The following is a 16418-nucleotide window of genomic DNA, read 5'->3' as shown; positions in this document are numbered from 1 at the left end:
GGGGGAGCAAGCGAGAGCATTCTCTGGCGATTTTTGTTTTGTTGACTTGTGTGTCAACATAAGTTGCTGTTTTTTTTTTTTTTTTTTTTTAAACAAAACTTGGTAGTGTAGACATACCTTAAATCCTCAGTGCAGGGAAGTGCCTAACTACTTGAGATTGAGCTGCAAAAACCTGTCTTGGTGTTAAGCACCTAATACCATTTAACAAAAAAGCTTGAGGGGGGAAAAGAAGACAAGGAAGTACCCCTCCCTCACAACCTTTGGCCTAACCACTAGGCAAAAAGGTCACCAGTTCAAGGACCCCTACCATACCTGAGGGGAGAAGGTGAGTGCCTAGACCACTGATCTGTAGGATAGTCCAGCATGTTGCTCCCTCAATCTCTCTTGATGAAGCTATTCCACTATGAATAAATACGTAAGTCACTGGAGTAGGGAGTCTGGGCCCTAGGTCTCCCACCTCCAAGGCAGTAGAGTCACTCAGGCTTGCTCTGGCTCTCTCATCTAAGGTTGCCAGCTTTCTAATTGTACAAAACTGAGCACCTGAGGCCCTACCCTCTGCACATTCCACTCCCTCCCTCTGTTGCTTGTTCTCCTGGCCAATCGGGGCTGCGGAGCCAGTGCCTGGGGCAGGGGCAGAGCCCCTATGACTGCACACTGCCTGTGACGGACCTCCCACCATGCTTTTGGAAATGGACTTATGGACATGAATATACATATCTCAAAAGTGTTTTGAGCAAATCATTTTGTGTAACCCATCAGTCTTCATGTCACAATTCACTGTTTCTCTTTATCTTACATACAACAGAGTATCATTTGTGTGTGTAAAATTAGACACGTGGCGTGGGGAATACTTTGTGGGTTTCAAATGTGTGAATGAGAGACATAGAGAGTGGCTGGGCTGCACCTGAAGGAAGGAGCCTGAGACCCCAGGGTGGGGAAGAGAGACCTGGTTTAGACTGGCAGCTGGAAAAGAAGTGGATTGAGGCCACTCCCTACCAACCACTGCTCAGGCTGAAGGACAAAAGAGATAATTTAACAGTTGAGGGTAACACCCTCCATGTGTCTCATTCACACATTTGAAAGCCACAAAGTATTCCCCACACCACGTGTCTAATTTTATACACACAAATGATACCTACAACAGAGTAAGATAAAGAGAACCAGTGGATTGTGACATGAAGACTGATGGGTTACACGAAATGATTTGCTCAAAACACTTCTGAGGTATGTATATTCATGTCCGTAAATCCATTCCCAAAAGTATGGGGGAGGGGGATCCGTCACACAGCCCTTGAGTCTAGAAGGTGAGGAACATGTTGCTGCTTCTGGGTAGGGATCCTGCCATCCCCACATCAACCAAACTTTTAATGGCCTGGTCAGGCATGCTGACTGGAGCTACCAGGGTCCCATTTTGTCTGGGCGGTGCGGTCAAAAGCTGGACACCTGACAACCCTACTCTCATCTCAATGACTGAGTGATTCCTTAATGCAAAATTCTGAAGTTACATAAAGGCTTAGGGGCCTAGAAATGCAAACAGGTGCGTAGAAGAATTTACAAAAGCCTCTAAGCAACCTAGAAAGTCAGTGGGCAATTACTATTTAACACAGGTGCTTTTATGACTCTAAGAGCCTATTTGTATCTTCAGTCATATCTGTAAACCTGGCCTGTAGACATTTTACGACTAATAACTAAGCTGTAGTTTTTTGCCATTCATGAATCTCTGGACTTTGTTATTCAGTCCCCTGCCTCTTTTGACCCTTTGTCTAAGTTTGTGTTAATGAAACAAGGGGACACATCTCTAGAGAGACACAAGGGTGGTAAGTAAAATAAAAATCCACATACCTCTCCTCGTGCATAGCTTGTTACATTTCTCTGAAAAGGTCTCTTTCTGGGGATTAAGATGTGGTGGATAGCTGACATATTCATGAGTTATTGCTATGTTTTTTTGGTACGGGTCTGAATAAGCAGTAGAAGGTCTTGAGTGTTGGTTGCCCGGAGTGCCTTGTGTTGACCTGCAAATAGGATAGAAGTAAAGGATTATATATAGGCAACAACATAGTCTAATGTTTCGGGGAAAGTGAAGCCAAAAAAAGTATTAATTTTAGTTTCTGTAATTTTTGCTAACTTATTTGCTTCACTGGTATGTGTTTGTATGTGTATGTAACTTTTATTTGCAGATAATTGATCAAATGAGATCCGTTAGCAAGAATATTCATGAAAAGAAAATCTATTACCTGGTTGCAAGAATAAATATTCACAATGTTTTGTTAATGTCTCACATGGGGTTGCCAGGCAATTGATTTTTGACAGGAATGCCCAGTCAAAAATGAAGCCTGGCAGTTCTGGTCAGCATTACTAAACTGGTCTTTAAGGGTACATCTATCTACACAGAAGGGCTAAAGTTGGAATAAGATATACAACTTCAGCTACGTCAACTGCATAACTTAAGGCAAAATAACTTATTTCGGCTTTTGGCGCTGTCTACACAGCAGGAAGTCGAAGGAAGGACACTCTTCCTTCGACTTCGCTGATTCCTCATGATGAGGGTTACAGGAGTTGGAGTAAGAAGTCCTCCAGCTTGACACTGTTCCAAAATGAGCTACACTACAAGCCCCTTTTGTTATTTCGGAATAACGTTAGTTATTCCGAAATATCGCTGCTGTGTAGACATACCCTAAAAGGCCAGTCAGTGGTGCACCAGGCCTCAGGAAGACTCCCTGTAATCTTTTCACACCCTGCAGCCAGAAAGTTGCAGCACAGTAAAGTGGCAGTATAGACTTAGCCCCAGTTGCTTCCCCTTTCTCTGAACTCCGACATAAGAAACATTCTGAAACTGGAAGAAAGTACTACAGCAATTAACACAATATTCCAGCTGCAGTAGCACCAGCATCAATGTATAAGATTACTGCCTTTCAGCTTGAATTTGCATTAGCCATTTTGTTGCTATATCATAATGTCAACTCCACTATGAATACAGATTTTCTGCCATTTGTAATGGACTAGGAGACTATATCCCATCTTGGCAAACAATGACCTAACTTCAGTTATGCATGCCTTCATTTATTCAGGACTACAGCAATGCAGTATGCTGGGGCATGAAACCATCAGTATTTAGTTTGGTCCAGCTAGTACTGAGATGTACTACAATAGTCTGTAACAGTAACATATGTTCTTAGTATCACACATGTCTGCTACTATTCCTAGAGAATAGCAAGTTAACTTCCAGGTCTTAGCTCTTTATCTGCAAGGATCAAAATGGCTTGGGCCCAAGAAAACTACAAAAAATTGCCTGGAGCTCTGGTATGAGGTCTGTGGTCAACAACTTAGTTACAACAGATCTTTCTATCACAGGGCACGGGGGTGGAGAATGCATCTTTGTAGGAGAGTGCTTTCTTGGGGGCAGGTTTGAAACCTGCAAAACAAATCACTCCAGGAACGAACAATCATCACAGGCCTCTCACTTTCTGTTCCAAATGCAAAACATTCTTCTCTGACCCACATTCTCTAATATACAGATGTGATGTGTGAACATAAAAGCCCTATCAAACCAAAATACAACACTGACCTACAACTAAAACAAAGTTCTCCCTCAGGGAGGATGAGAGAATGAATAGCATGTGACAGATGTTACAGATTCCAGTGCGCTCCACTTCTACGGTTATGAGGATAGAACAAGAAAATGTATAGAACAGAACATGTCTAATTTGTTGTCTTATTACTGTACTATTAAATTTACTCTAGTATTGTTGCTTTAAAATTTCTCCTTCCAACTGAACATCTGTCTGAGATTACTTATGCTCAGGTCTATTAGCCTGCCTTTTTCCTCAAATTATTTTTTATTTTCTGATCTCTACGTTTTTTTGCAGTTCTGTCTTCCTACAATTCCATCAATTTAACATAATCCACAAATATCAGTTAATGTGTAAGCAAAAGCATCCTCACTGGGTAGAGAATTGAGATTTCTTTTTCTCTCATTCTTCTTTAACTTTAATCTAAATCCTAAATCAGACAAACCTAATTTATCTGCAGATTACTGCTGCCATCAGCTATATTTTGGCTGAGACATTCCTAAGTTTTCTGGTTTTTGTCCTGGGTCTCAGGCAGGTGCCTGACAAACTAAACTGTGATTTATAAAATCTGTCAGCTAACATGAAAGGAATCCCTTTGATACTTCTGGTGCAGCTGCTTCTCCCTATTGTAGTGTGCTACTTGCCAGGAATGCTGATGTTCAGAAAAACAGTGTGTTAAAGTTCCAAAGAAAATATGGTCTTTTTGAAATTTTCTAGCAGTTCTTTTCACAGTTACTGTACTCCCATTCTTCTCTGTGGACTGGATTCTCAGTCTGGATTACATTTCCAATGATGCAACACTTTCTCCCAGCTTGATGAGGCGAGGTGGTGTGTTGATCAGAATCTATGGCCATGGGACATCATGGGAAATATACTCTGGCCAGAAAGAGAAACCCATATTGAAGACTGGGCTCATTCAGCATCAAAACTACAACTCCCATGATACAAAATGACATTTCAGTGCATCAAAACACTTTAGTTTTCAGCTGAAAACTGTTTCCTTCCCAATTTTCCATATCCTTTCATAAATTGTCAATGATACAGCAAGTTCACTGGCAATTTTTTTTAATTTTCTAAAATTCACATCAGCTGGACCAGATGATTATCTTTATATTTCCCTGTATTCTCTACTTTTCCCTTTATCACTAGTTATGTAGGTTGTCTTTGAATATCTTTTTTTCCTTCCTGTTAAATATAGATTTTTAAGGATGTCAGTATTTCTGCCTTTTTTTTTAAATCAATTAAATTCATCCTGCTCCCCTTTACTTTTCTCTTATTTTATTAATGGTTCTGAGAATTCGTTGTTGTCTCCTCTCTTAAATGCATTAAAACAAGCCAGGATGCATTCCAGTGTGATCTAGTCTGGACAGGGAGAGCAAAATACATGCCAGTTTCTGAGGCTACCCCAAACTTCTCCATTAGCTACTTCACATAATGCATCACATTTATCCCAGACACTGAGGCCTTACTTACAAACTAACACTGGTCTACTAAAGAATGACCATATGTGTTTGCACCAATTTATTCTGATTTAGCTTATAAACCTATTCCTAGTTGAAATAAGCCTTCACTGAGCCTTAGGATCTGTTTAAACCAGTGCAACTATGAACGTACAGAAGCATGCACCAAATATCACTTCTGGAGAGATGGGGACATAACCAACCCCTCTTATGACCCATCCACATCTCTCCCTTCCCCTCCCACTTCCTTCTCCACCTCCATGTCTCACTCTCACCTCCATCCCTTACTCCCAGCCCACATGTAATTTTTTATTACAAATAATGTTTAATTACAGGCTTCCTTTAAAACTTTCACTAATTAAATTATTCTACCACGATTCTGAATGTGGCATATTTAAGTTTCTGAACTTCATGGCTGAACATGCCTTCACTGACACTGTTTTACATTCAGATTATGGTTCTTACAAACAAGCTCTGCATCCCATAGTAAGGGACAAAGAGATGACGCACCTTCCATTGGATGGGTGTGGCTTTTTAGCCCTTCTCTCCTCCTGGTGTCTGTCAGATCTGTGGCTGTCATGATATTGGTACTGGTTATCATGGTGAGGCCTCTCAGCATGAGACATCTTGTTTCTGTCATGTGTTTCTTCTTGCTGAAATAATCTTCTGAGCTAGAGAGATAAAACCAATCCAGTTTATAGTTCTAATTACTCATTGACCAGCCTTTGCACAACACCATCACCCCTGTGGCTAGTTAAGATTTCAGTAAAGGTGATCAAGTAGTATAGCGTGTGCTGGGGAGGCAAGCAGTCCTGAGTCCACGAGTGAAGTGTAGTTTCATGAAAAAGTAGTAAGTATTCCTTTGTACTTTTCCATTGCCAAGTAACTTTGACTTATCTGTGTTCAACACCACAGGTATTAAAATAGATTTTTCTTCTCTCCTAACCTGATTACAAGAACCATGTACAGTATTCTCCTGCATTCTTATATAAAGCATATTTTAAGATTCCTGTTCTGGTGTCTTTTTGTGTAGGACATTAAGCACAGGAAATGCCCACCTACCTACTTAGGTCTGCATTGTGTGAATGTGTGGTTCCTACTTACTAGGAACCATGTATATCTGAGAGCAAATTTAGCCTGTTAGGTATGTTTAAGGACAGAGCACAAGTGAATGTGATGCACTTTAAAGTAAGGATGTTAAATTGCAGCTATCTGGCTAATTGTGTAGTCGATACAATTAGTCGATAAGGGGCGCTCTGCAGTGCCACAGCGGGGGTAGCTCCCAGACCCAGCTGGGGATGGGACTAAGCAGTCCCCGGCTCCCACCAACTCCATGAGCCATGCGCTGCAGCTCTGCATTTTAAATGTAGTAAGAGCCACTGGGCTCTACTAAATTAAAAATGCAGAGCTGCAGCACTCTGGACCAGCCTGAGCTGGGACTCCTTGGGTTCCGGCTCATGCCAAGTCCAGCAGCCCCTGTTCATGGTGGCCAGGGCTGGCTGTGGCTATGGCCTGCCTCCCTTGGCAGTAGTTTCCCCTATCACCCACCTACCCCCCACTGATGGAGGCAGCACCACGGAGGTGCTGAGGGGGAACAGGCTTTTAACCCTGCTCCCCAGAACTGGCTCCTATTCTCCCTCCTCCCCAACTTGCTGCCTCTCAGACAGATGCAGCAGTGTGGTGGTGGTGGGGGGGTGCAAGTACTTTACTTGACTACCTGATAATCAAGTAGTCAACTATTCACTTACGTCCCTATTTTAAAGGAAGGATTATAATTATCTCTACATCTTCATCTTATCTGAAGAAGTAGGTTTTGCCCATGAAATCTCATGATCCTATATATATTTTAGTCTCTAAAAACACATAGTCCTGGGTCACCTTAAAATTCTCTCTACAGTTTGTGCTTCAACCTAGATTTTGTTCCTAGATCTATCCACCTACTTCTGTCACCACCCTCCAAAACCCTCAAACTTTTAATATGGAGACAAGTAGGAGTACATTATCCTCCCCAATAAATGTTATACAGTCAGGAAATTGAAATGTAAGATTAACTTTAAAAGGAGTCCCTACATATTAAATCATGGGTTATTGTACCTAAACAACCTTGTCTCTGCTGTGTGGGAACACCATGAAACACCCAGACACTTATGATTAATGTATAGAAGTTTGTAGTTTTAGCTTAGATGTAACTGATTTTAGAAGTCTTCCCCTCCAGTCTCTCCTACCCCCCTCCCTGGTGAAGGGAGGAGTTAAGGTTGTATACCTGCAACTGGGGAACCACCATCTTCCCTGAAGACAGCATGGCTACATGCCCAGTTTTCTCAAAGGAAGGCTGTGTCATTTTTAAAGCAGGCCATTGTCTCTCCTGAAAGTACTTCTGGCCTTGCTTTCATTGAAAACAAAAAGAAACTGCAGGTAATTTGGGCCATTTGTGGGATTCTCTGGGGAAAGAGAAACTGTTTTAAAGTGACAGCCTCCCCCCCAAAAAAGACCCATACTTTCTTCTAATGTAGCCAATGCATGAGATTTCAATGATTTCTAATTATGAGAAGTTTGCATTATTCCATTAAAATTATGCAGAGTGCTTAAAGTAAGGTTAGTCAAATGACGTGTATCCCTGTGACGTCTTAGCGCTGTGGCTCTGGCAAGCTTACACTGTGCCTGAATCCTTAGCTGTGGCCCCACACTCGCTTGCCCTGCTTCTCAGCTGTGCCTCGTGCTGCTCGAGATCTGGGACAGGCCCTTTACAAGTCTCTGCTCTTTAATTTCCTCACTGGGCCCAGCAGATACGAGAGAGAGATTCCGCTGGATTCCCAGTCAAAATTTCAACTCCGGCCCTTTAAGCGGCTCCTAGGGGAGAAAGCAAGCGCTTAAGTAAACAAGGCGGATTTCACACGGGTCACACCTCCCCTCTCCCCCAACCAGCAAGGGCCACTCAGAGCCAGACCGACCCAGCTCTTCTGCCCTGGCCTCCCTCCTCCCCCACGCCCCATTATTTAAGACCCCCTGGCTGCATGAGACTCTGCGCCGCCTCCTTCCCCTGGACCCCACCCCACGCGCGTCTCCTGGCCTCCCCGCCGGGCGGCGCTTGGAAAGGGCCCTGGACGCGCCTCACGTGTGTGGGGGCAGCAGTGCCCCGCTGCTGGTGGGGGAGAGTTGGCGTCGCTGCAAGCTGCGCCCCGGCGCCTCTGGGGCTCCCGCTCCCGGCCAGCCGCGGTGCGTTTCCTTGTGTGTGCGGGGCGGGGCGGGGAGGGAAGAGTCTCGCAGGTGGAGGGCGGGTCCCTGCCCCTCCCGGCGAAGGCTGGCGCTTGCCCGCCAGAGCAGTTTCGCTCCGCACCCTGCGTGCGGCCCCGGAGGCCAAAGGGCGGGCGCCAGGGAGCGTGCGTGGCGTGGGGCCCGGGGGGCGCCTTGCATGCGCCCCGCATTTCGCTGCTGTGGCTACGTCGTTGTGCCACGCATGTGTGCGCCCCGCAGGAGCGAGGGGAGCCAAGGCAGCAGGCCTGAGAGTTGGGGGCAACTAATTCCCTGCCTTCGCCCTTGCGCCAGTGTCTTGCGGGTATGTTTGGGGGCAGTGGGGCCCCCGCCAGAGGGACGTGTAGGGTACGCAGAGGCCTTTCAAGGGACACGTCAGTTCAGCCAGGTATTTGCCTGCTCTTGCACCGGGCTGCCTAAAAAGCACCAGCCAAGTCCGCGAACACTAAAATGTAACATGGTGACTGGTTACTGCAGAATAGTGATAGAAATGTAGCCGTGTTAGTCTGGGGTAGCTGAAGCAAAATGCAGGACAATGTAGCACTTTAAAGACTAACAAGGTGATGAGCTTTCGTGGGCCAGACTCACTTCCTCAGATCAAATAATGGAAGAAAATTGTCACAACCATATATACCAAAGGATACAATTAAAAAAAAAGAACACATATGAAAAGGACAAATCACATTGCAGAACAGAAGGGGGATGCGGGGGGGGGATGGGAAGGGGGAGGAAGGAAGGTAAGTGTCTGTGAATTGCTGATATTAAAGGTAGGGAGAGTGGGATGTTTGTGAGTTAATGGTATTACAGGTGATAATTGGGGAAACTGTCTTGGTAATGGGTGTGAGAGTTCAAATTCTTGTTAAGTCCTTGTTGGCAAGTGTCGAATTTTAACATGAATGACAGTTCAGAGGATTCCCTTTCAAGTGCAGATGTAAAAGGTCTTTGTAGCAGAATGCAGGTGGCTAAGTCATTTAGAGAGTGTCCTTTCTGGTTAAAGTGGCAAGAAACTGTTTTCTCTTTGTGATCTTGTCTGATATCTGTTTTGTGGGCATTAATCCTTTGGCGAAGGTTACTGCAGTGTGAGCGCTGCACAATAGTTGCATTTCACCGGATTGAGTTTAGACGTTTTCGTAAAGATGCGAGAGGAAGCAATGTTTCCGTAGCCGTGCCCTGACACTTGTATTTGTAAACCTGATTTTTGAAGGCGAGCCGTTTTTAAATGAGGTGGCCGGAGGGGGACGCAAGACCCAACTATATTTCCTGAAATGGGAACGGTAGACTGAAAAGTTGAGATCAGTGCTCCTAATTTTCCCACTTGTGCGGAAAGAATTGTGTTACGTGCACCAATGTGGAGGGGATGTGACATAGCCCAAAATGTTTATGTGACGGGTAGGGTGAGGGGTTTGAAGTGTAGGAGGGAGCTCAAGGTTGTGGTTTGGGGGGGCTGCAGTCTCTGAGGGTGCGGGCTCTGAGGTGCCACCAGTAATGAGAGGTTTGGGGTGCAGGCTACACTGGGACTGCAATGGGAAGAGATGACTTCCCTGCCCCAGAGTGCAGCAGCACTTGGGCTGGTTTGGGTGGGGGGCCTGGGGAAGAATCTCTCCCATCCGCAGCACCGAGTGCCTGCGCAGCACTTAATAGGCTGTTGCACAGTTGCGTGGCTTAGAGGGCACTTAAGTTGAGAGCCACTGTTTTGGAATTTCTAATTAGCGAACATAAGAATGGCCATACTGGATCAGACCAAAGGTCATCTAGCCCAGTATCCTGTCTGCCAACAGTGGCCAATACCAGATGCTCCAGAGGGAGGGAACACAACAAGTAGTCATCATGTGATCCCTCTGCTGTCATCCATTTCAGACAAGCAGGGGCTAGGGACACCATTCCCATCCATACTGGCTAATAGCCATTGGTGGACCTAACCTTCATTAATCTATTTAGCTCCTTTTTGAACGCTGTTAAAGTCCTACTCTTCACAACATCCTCTGGAAAGGAATTCCTTTTGTTTGTTTTAAACCTGCTGCCTATTAATTTCATTTGGTGACCCCTGGTCCTTATATTGTGGGAATAAGTAAATAACTTTTCCTTTTTCACTTTTTTCAAACAAGTCATGATTTTATAGATCTGTATCATATCCCCTCCCCCTTAGTCTCCTGTTGTCTAAGGTGAGAAGTCCAAGTCTTTTCAATCTCTCTTCATATGGGGCCCGTTCCAAACCCCTAATCATTTTAGTTGCTCTTTTCTGAACCTTTTCCAATGCCAATATATCTTTTTTGTGATGAGGTGACCACATTAGTATGCAGTATTCAAGATGTGGGCATACTATGGTTTTATACAGCAATAAGATATTCTGTCTTATTCTCTATCCCTTTTGTAATGATTCCTAATATTCTACTTCCCTTCTAGAGATGGGGAAGCCCACTGGTCTGAGTTTTAAAGGAAGAACATGAAGGGGAGCCACCTGCCGCCCTGCGCTGCTGCCTCTGTATTTTTAAACCGGTTCCCCTCACGGACCAACTCCTGCTTGTCACCCTGCACTTGGGGGCTCCCCAGGAGTGGTGCCGGGAGTGCATTAGCTGCTGGCCTCATCCCTAGAGGCATCAAATAATAGTGCAATTGTTAAGAATTGTTAATTGCCTATTTGCACCGATAGTCTTCTAATTTCTTTGCATTATTTATAAAAGTTTGATTGATTGAGCATAAAACTGGGATTTGAGCATAGAATTGAGCATTCTGGGTTCTAATCCCCAGCACACCAACACCAATCCTTTGTGATCTTACGATGCTGGTCCCTTCAAATGTATGCCTGGAATCAGAGAAACCCAGAAGGCAGGTCTTTGGTAAGTGTCTTATTATCAAATAGTGTCAGGGAATGAAAATGTACTGTTTTAGTTCAGGAGAGAATCATGCATTGCTTCCCATGAGACATTTCATATCTAGGGCTGTCGAACAAAATGTAACTTTTTCATCAGCCACCTGAGAGAGTTTGAATGAAGAATGTTTCTGAAATAATACACACACAATAGTCTAGGATGGATAAGTAAAGGAAATAAGATAAAAATATGCTTGTCATGACCGATCAAGACTGAAGATAGTGTCCCACAGCAATCTGTCTGCCAAGAAATAGTCACGTTCCGTGCAGATTCTGTTCTTCCAGATCTGTATATATCAGAGGATCATGCATCCTGTCCTTGCAACACTTAGGACAAGAGTGCAGAGCTGTGCAGGCTCCATGCATCTGCATAGGTCCTGGGACTAGAATGCTGTTGCAGCCAGGGGGGAAAAAAATGAGTGAGTACTTACTTAGCACCCACCAGCAGCCAAGCTCCCTCCCTTTTTCCAGAGCCTCCCACCAGCCAGCGGCCCTGCTGATCAACTCCTCCCCCTCCCTTCCAGTGTTTCCTGCACATTGCAGAACAGCTGTGAGGGAGGGGGAGGAGTGTTGGTGAGGGATGCACTTGGGGGTGCGAGTGGGAAGGAGTAGAAGTGGGGCTTTGGAGCAAAGGGTGGATGGAGGCAGGGCTAGGGTATGGATGTAAGCGACTAGTTGATTATCTGATAAACAAATGCTTTTTGGATAGTCAAGTAGTGACTTGACTAGTCACTTCCTTCCCTCCCCTCCCCCCCCCCCCCCGCCTCTCTCGGAGAGCGGCAGCAATGGGGGAAGCAGGATCCTGTGCTGGGGGGAGCCAGTTTAAAAGCTGGTTCACCGCAGCACTGCCTCCGTGGGGAGAAGAGGCAGGGGCGCAGCAGGGAACTGGCAGCGCTTCCGCCTTTGAAATGTAGCTCTTGCTAAACTTCCAAAGCAGAAGCGCTGCGGAGAGCCTGGGGTGAGCTGGGGATTCAAACAGTCCCCCACGGTCCTGGTGGCACTTTGCTTTTGAAATGTACAAGAGCCCTCCCGGGACTCTTGTACATTTCAAAAGCAGGGAGCATGGGGCCAGCAGGGGACTGCTTGAGGGCTCTGCTAGATTTCAAAGGTGGAGGTGTCCTCATTGACTAATCGAATAGTCGATGCATATTAGATTGACTATTCGATTAGTTGATTAAATGTAACATGCCTGTGGTAGAGTAGGAAGAGAAGGGGCAGTGCGTGGTAGGCATTGAGCGCACTTTTGATAGGAAGTTAGTTCCTGTGCCACACGCCCGGCTTGAAGTGGTTTTCATTATGTATAGGGTTTATAGTTTCGTTCAATGGCTCTCAGCACTCCCTCCACAGAAATAGCTCCATCAGCCCTGTGCAGCCATGGAGTCCTAGGGCTGGAAGAGACCTCAGGAGTCATCAAGTCCAACCCTGTGCCCAAGGCAGGACCAACCCCAACTAAATCATCCCAGCCAGGGCTTTGTCAAGCCAGGACTTAAAAACCTCTAGGGATGGAGATTCCACCACCTCCCTAGGTAACCTATTCCAGTGCTTCACCACCCTCCTAGTGAAATAGTTTTTCCTATTATCCAACCTAGACCTCCCCCTCTGTAACTTGAGACCATTGCTCCTTGTTCTGCCATCCCTCACCACAGATGTCAGACAGCTAGAAGGGATGCACAGGTTTGTGGGATTTTTTTTTAAAGGTGTGGAAATTATGGGATGTAGATATTATGGGATGGAAACAATGGTTGGGGACAGCTCTCCATGATACATTGCCCTGTACGTCAACACAAGCACTCTTAGTGAGAATGCATTCATGCAAGCAATATACTAACTGTCGGCTTTATACCAATATAACTTGCATAACTCAAAGTGTATGTGACTAAGATATGGCCTCAGTTTTCCACTCTTCAAAGAGCTGCATATGGAACTCTTTATCTATCTGATCAAGGCCCTTCTCACCCACAGGTATATCTGAAGGAAAATGGCAAATTGAGAAATAGACATCTCCCTCACAATCCCTCTAGATGGGCTGAATCTATCTAGAAGCTAAGTAGTAAGGTGAGTGAAAACTCTGACCTTTTAGTTCTGAGAACATTGCTTTATCAGAGAATAATCTTTGATAATAGAACAAACTGTTCCAGCTATTTAAAATTATTCAGTGGCTGTCTGCATAAAAAGTGACTTTCCAGCTGAGGAAGGTATCACTAGTCTTATAGGCATTTTAGGGATTGTTTACACTTGGAATAATAGTTTCATAAGTGCCTACATCCCTCTTTCAAAAGTGATTTGGGCACTCTAGAGTGTATCTCACTTAAACACTTTGACCCAATGTAACTCTGTGGTTGGCATTATAAAAGTGCAAAATAGGGCATTATACCAGACCAACTTAATTTGGTAACTTACTAGAAAAAAATCTTGTCAAATTTACACCAATGCATTACATTCACTCTGGAGGTGTTAACCAGCATAACTAAAAGTATCTAGTATAATCTTAGCAACAAGTGCTGATCCTGCAACATAATCTATATTAAGAGAGTTCTCCGTTCATTCAGATCCTCATTGAAGTCTAAGGGATTCCATACAGCCGCAGGGGTCTGACCATGTGTATCCATTGTAGGACTGAGGTTGAATATGCCTCTTACTTCTCTCTAGCTGGAACGCTGCCCTCCTCAGGTCAACATGACTTAACATTTACATTGACATTCCTCTTTTTTTCTTATAAATTGAATCTGTAAGTTGTAATTAGTTATGTACAAGTGACTAATATCAGCAGAATTAATTTGGCTTGGGGGTGGTTTATTTAACAAATTTTGAAAGATCCAGTTTTGTAGAGGGATAAAAATTGAATTTTAGAACTATGTAATTGGCTTTGTCTCAGTCAATTTTATGTTTTAGTGGAAAATAAATATCACACTGCAAAGGAAGTATCAACAACCGAATGTTTTTACGGCTAGTGTATCTTTTCTTTGGGATGTGACACACACACCTGTCTCTCTCTCTCTCACATATAACGTAAACATTTCCTGCAGGACAACAGAGAAAATAAGACCCAGAATATCTTACTGCCCCTGTATAAAACTATGGTACGCCCACATCTTGAATACTGTGTACAGATGTGGTCTCCTCACCTCAAAAAAGATATTTTGGCCTTGGAAAGGGTTCAGAAAAGAGCAACTAAAATGATTAGGGGTTTGGAACGGGTCCCATATGAGGAGAGGCTAAAGAGACTGGGACTTTTCAGTTTAGAAAAGAGGAGACTGAGGGGGAATATGATAGAGGTCTATAAAATCATGAGTGGTGTGGAGAGGGCTGATAAAGAAAAGTTATGTATTAGTTCCCATAATAGAACAACTAGAGGACACCAAATGAAATTAATGGGTAGCAGGTTTAAAACTAATAAAAGGAAGTTCTTCTTCACACAGCGTGTAGTCAACCTGTGGAACTCCTTGCCAGAGGAGGCTGTGAAGGCTAGGACTATAATAGAGTTTAAATAGAAGCTGGATAAATTCATGGAGGTTAGGTCCATAAAAGGCTATTAGCCAGGGGATAAAATGGTGTCCTTGGCCTCTGTTAGTCAGAGGCTGGAGAGGGATGGCAGGAGACAAATTGCTTGATCATTGTCTTCGGTCCACCCTCTCTGGGGCACCTGGTGCTGGCCACTGTTGGTAGACAGGATACTGGGCTAGATGGATCTTTGGTCTGACCCAGTACGGCCGTTCTTATGTTCTTATGTAGAGTGAGGTCAGCACATCACACACGTTGCCTCGCCCCGCCCCCAGCTGCAGGCCATGATCTCCACTCCCCCACTCCTGGGGCTCAAATGCTCTGGGCTCTGCTGGCCCCTCATGGGCAGAAGCATTAGCCGTGGTGGGGCTCCCCTCCCCAGTAGCAGGCCTGGGACTCAGTCCCAACCAGCCACTGGGGGCAGAGCTGGTGCTGGCGTGGCCTGGGCTGGGGGTAGGAGGGATAAAAGTCCGGCGGGGGGGGGGGGGGGGGAAGAGCTGGGGCTTGTGCAGCCTGGGCCTAATGAGGAGAGAGGGTGCAGGAGGGGAAAGGGCCAGACGGGGGAAGAGCCGGGGCTGGCATGGCCTGGGCTGACGGGTTTTGGGGCGTGGGGGAAGGAAGAACCGGGACTGCCTACCCCCAGAGAGAGGGGGGTTGGCAAGAGCAGCGAGCAAGAAGCACAGCCCCCCTAGTTTCTTTTTAAAAAAATAAGTAGAATCATCCTTAGATATCTTATTTTTGTGTCCACCCATTTTCCAAAGCTAATTTCTCTTCACCTTCTACTGAGCAATAAACAACACATTTAATTTCCCCAAGAGATCTTTGTAGGAAGAGGAATCAGCTCAGATCACAAATCCAGATTTTAGGCTGAGGAAGACCCCAGATTCAGGGAATGATCCAAAACCTATTGAAGGGAATATCAGCAATATTAAGAACCAGTTTGGATCTTCAAAAATCTATGGCTTCAATTCAGTAATAAGCTCCTTACAGATGTGCATCCTTGATTTTGCTTGCATGAAGCTCATTGCAGTATTGGGGCTTAAGATCCCAAGGCAGGTTTTCTCAAACCATTGGTTCATAAGATAGATAATTTTTATGTTGCGTTATTGTCTAACGGAATCTTCTCCCATACTGTTGCATGAGTTACTTTTTCTCCCATTGCGGAGCTCATTACATCCTAGACAACTTACGTGGAAAATTTTTAGGAAAGCATGTTAGGAAAGCATGGCTTTTTAGTTGCATTTAGTATGCTAGATGCTATATCCTTTTTCAGAAGAGTTAATCACACAGGGTACTTTGCGTCTTCATTTCTTCTTCCCTGTATTCTCTTTCTCTCAGATGGAGTGGGAAGTGGTAAAACTGATCAGAGAGTATTTGTTCTTTCTTTTGCATGCACAACTAATAGGCCAGATTCAGCATCCTTGGCAGTTAATGAGCAGACCCCTATTTACCTCATTGAACACTGGATTAGGACCATAGTGCATGAGAAATTGTGTGTAAATAAACAATGGCTAAAGTTACCCAAACATTTTATTTCTGGCAGATGTTTTGTTCTGTGATACTGAGCTTTCACATCAGGCATTGTCTGCAGTTGTAATGTTGGCTAGTGAGATACAAACACACACAAAAATTCACTTTTATGAACAGTTGTTCATTGTTTCTAACGAACAATTTATTTTGATGTACTGAAAAAGAAAAGCAACAGTGGCATCCTGTGGTCTATATTATTAATGGCAGGGGTGTGTGCATTTTCCAGAACAGAGTCCA

The 16418-nt window shown here is 44.6% G+C and overlaps 1 protein-coding gene and 1 long non-coding RNA gene across 16 annotated transcripts in view; one reads left to right on the top strand and one right to left on the bottom strand.

The window, feature by feature from the left end:
• The window catches only part of LOC102444749 (MARVEL domain-containing protein 3-like), a 29990-nt gene extending 21713 nt beyond the window's left edge, over positions 1 to 8277 (bottom strand). The window contains exons 1-4 of one of the 4 annotated variants that reach the window (XM_006122883.5): positions 8145 to 8277; positions 7684 to 7879; positions 5540 to 5700; positions 1843 to 2012 (exon numbers count right to left, since the gene is read on the bottom strand). In XM_006122883.5, the coding sequence (XP_006122945.3) occupies positions 1843 to 2012; positions 5540 to 5655 (286 nt within the window). In that variant the 5' untranslated portion in view covers positions 5656 to 5700; positions 7684 to 7879; positions 8145 to 8277. The other 3 variants (XM_014573534.4, XM_075921374.2, XM_014573533.4) reach the window with 3 other exon arrangements.
• LOC142827195 (uncharacterized) overlaps positions 8105 to 16418 on the top strand; it is a 49355-nt gene continuing 41041 nt past the window's right edge. For 6 of the 12 annotated variants that reach the window (XR_012901708.2, XR_012901705.2, XR_012901700.2 and 3 more), the window contains exons 1-3: positions 8107 to 8245; positions 10685 to 11118; positions 13113 to 13205. This is a non-coding gene — a long non-coding RNA (uncharacterized LOC142827195). Of the gene's footprint in view, positions 8246 to 8287; positions 8670 to 10684; positions 11119 to 13112; positions 13206 to 16418 lie in introns of those variants that run through there. The other 6 variants (XR_012901701.2, XR_012901706.2, XR_012901697.2 and 3 more) reach the window with 6 other exon arrangements.

This window comes from Pelodiscus sinensis, chromosome 2 (genome assembly GCF_052426305.1).
Source record: "Pelodiscus sinensis isolate ZL-2025 chromosome 2, ASM5242630v1, whole genome shotgun sequence".
Lineage (NCBI taxonomy): Eukaryota > Metazoa > Chordata > Testudines > Trionychidae > Pelodiscus > Pelodiscus sinensis.
Note: the sequence above shows the minus strand (reverse complement) of the source record. Positions and strands in the feature narration are given on the sequence as shown.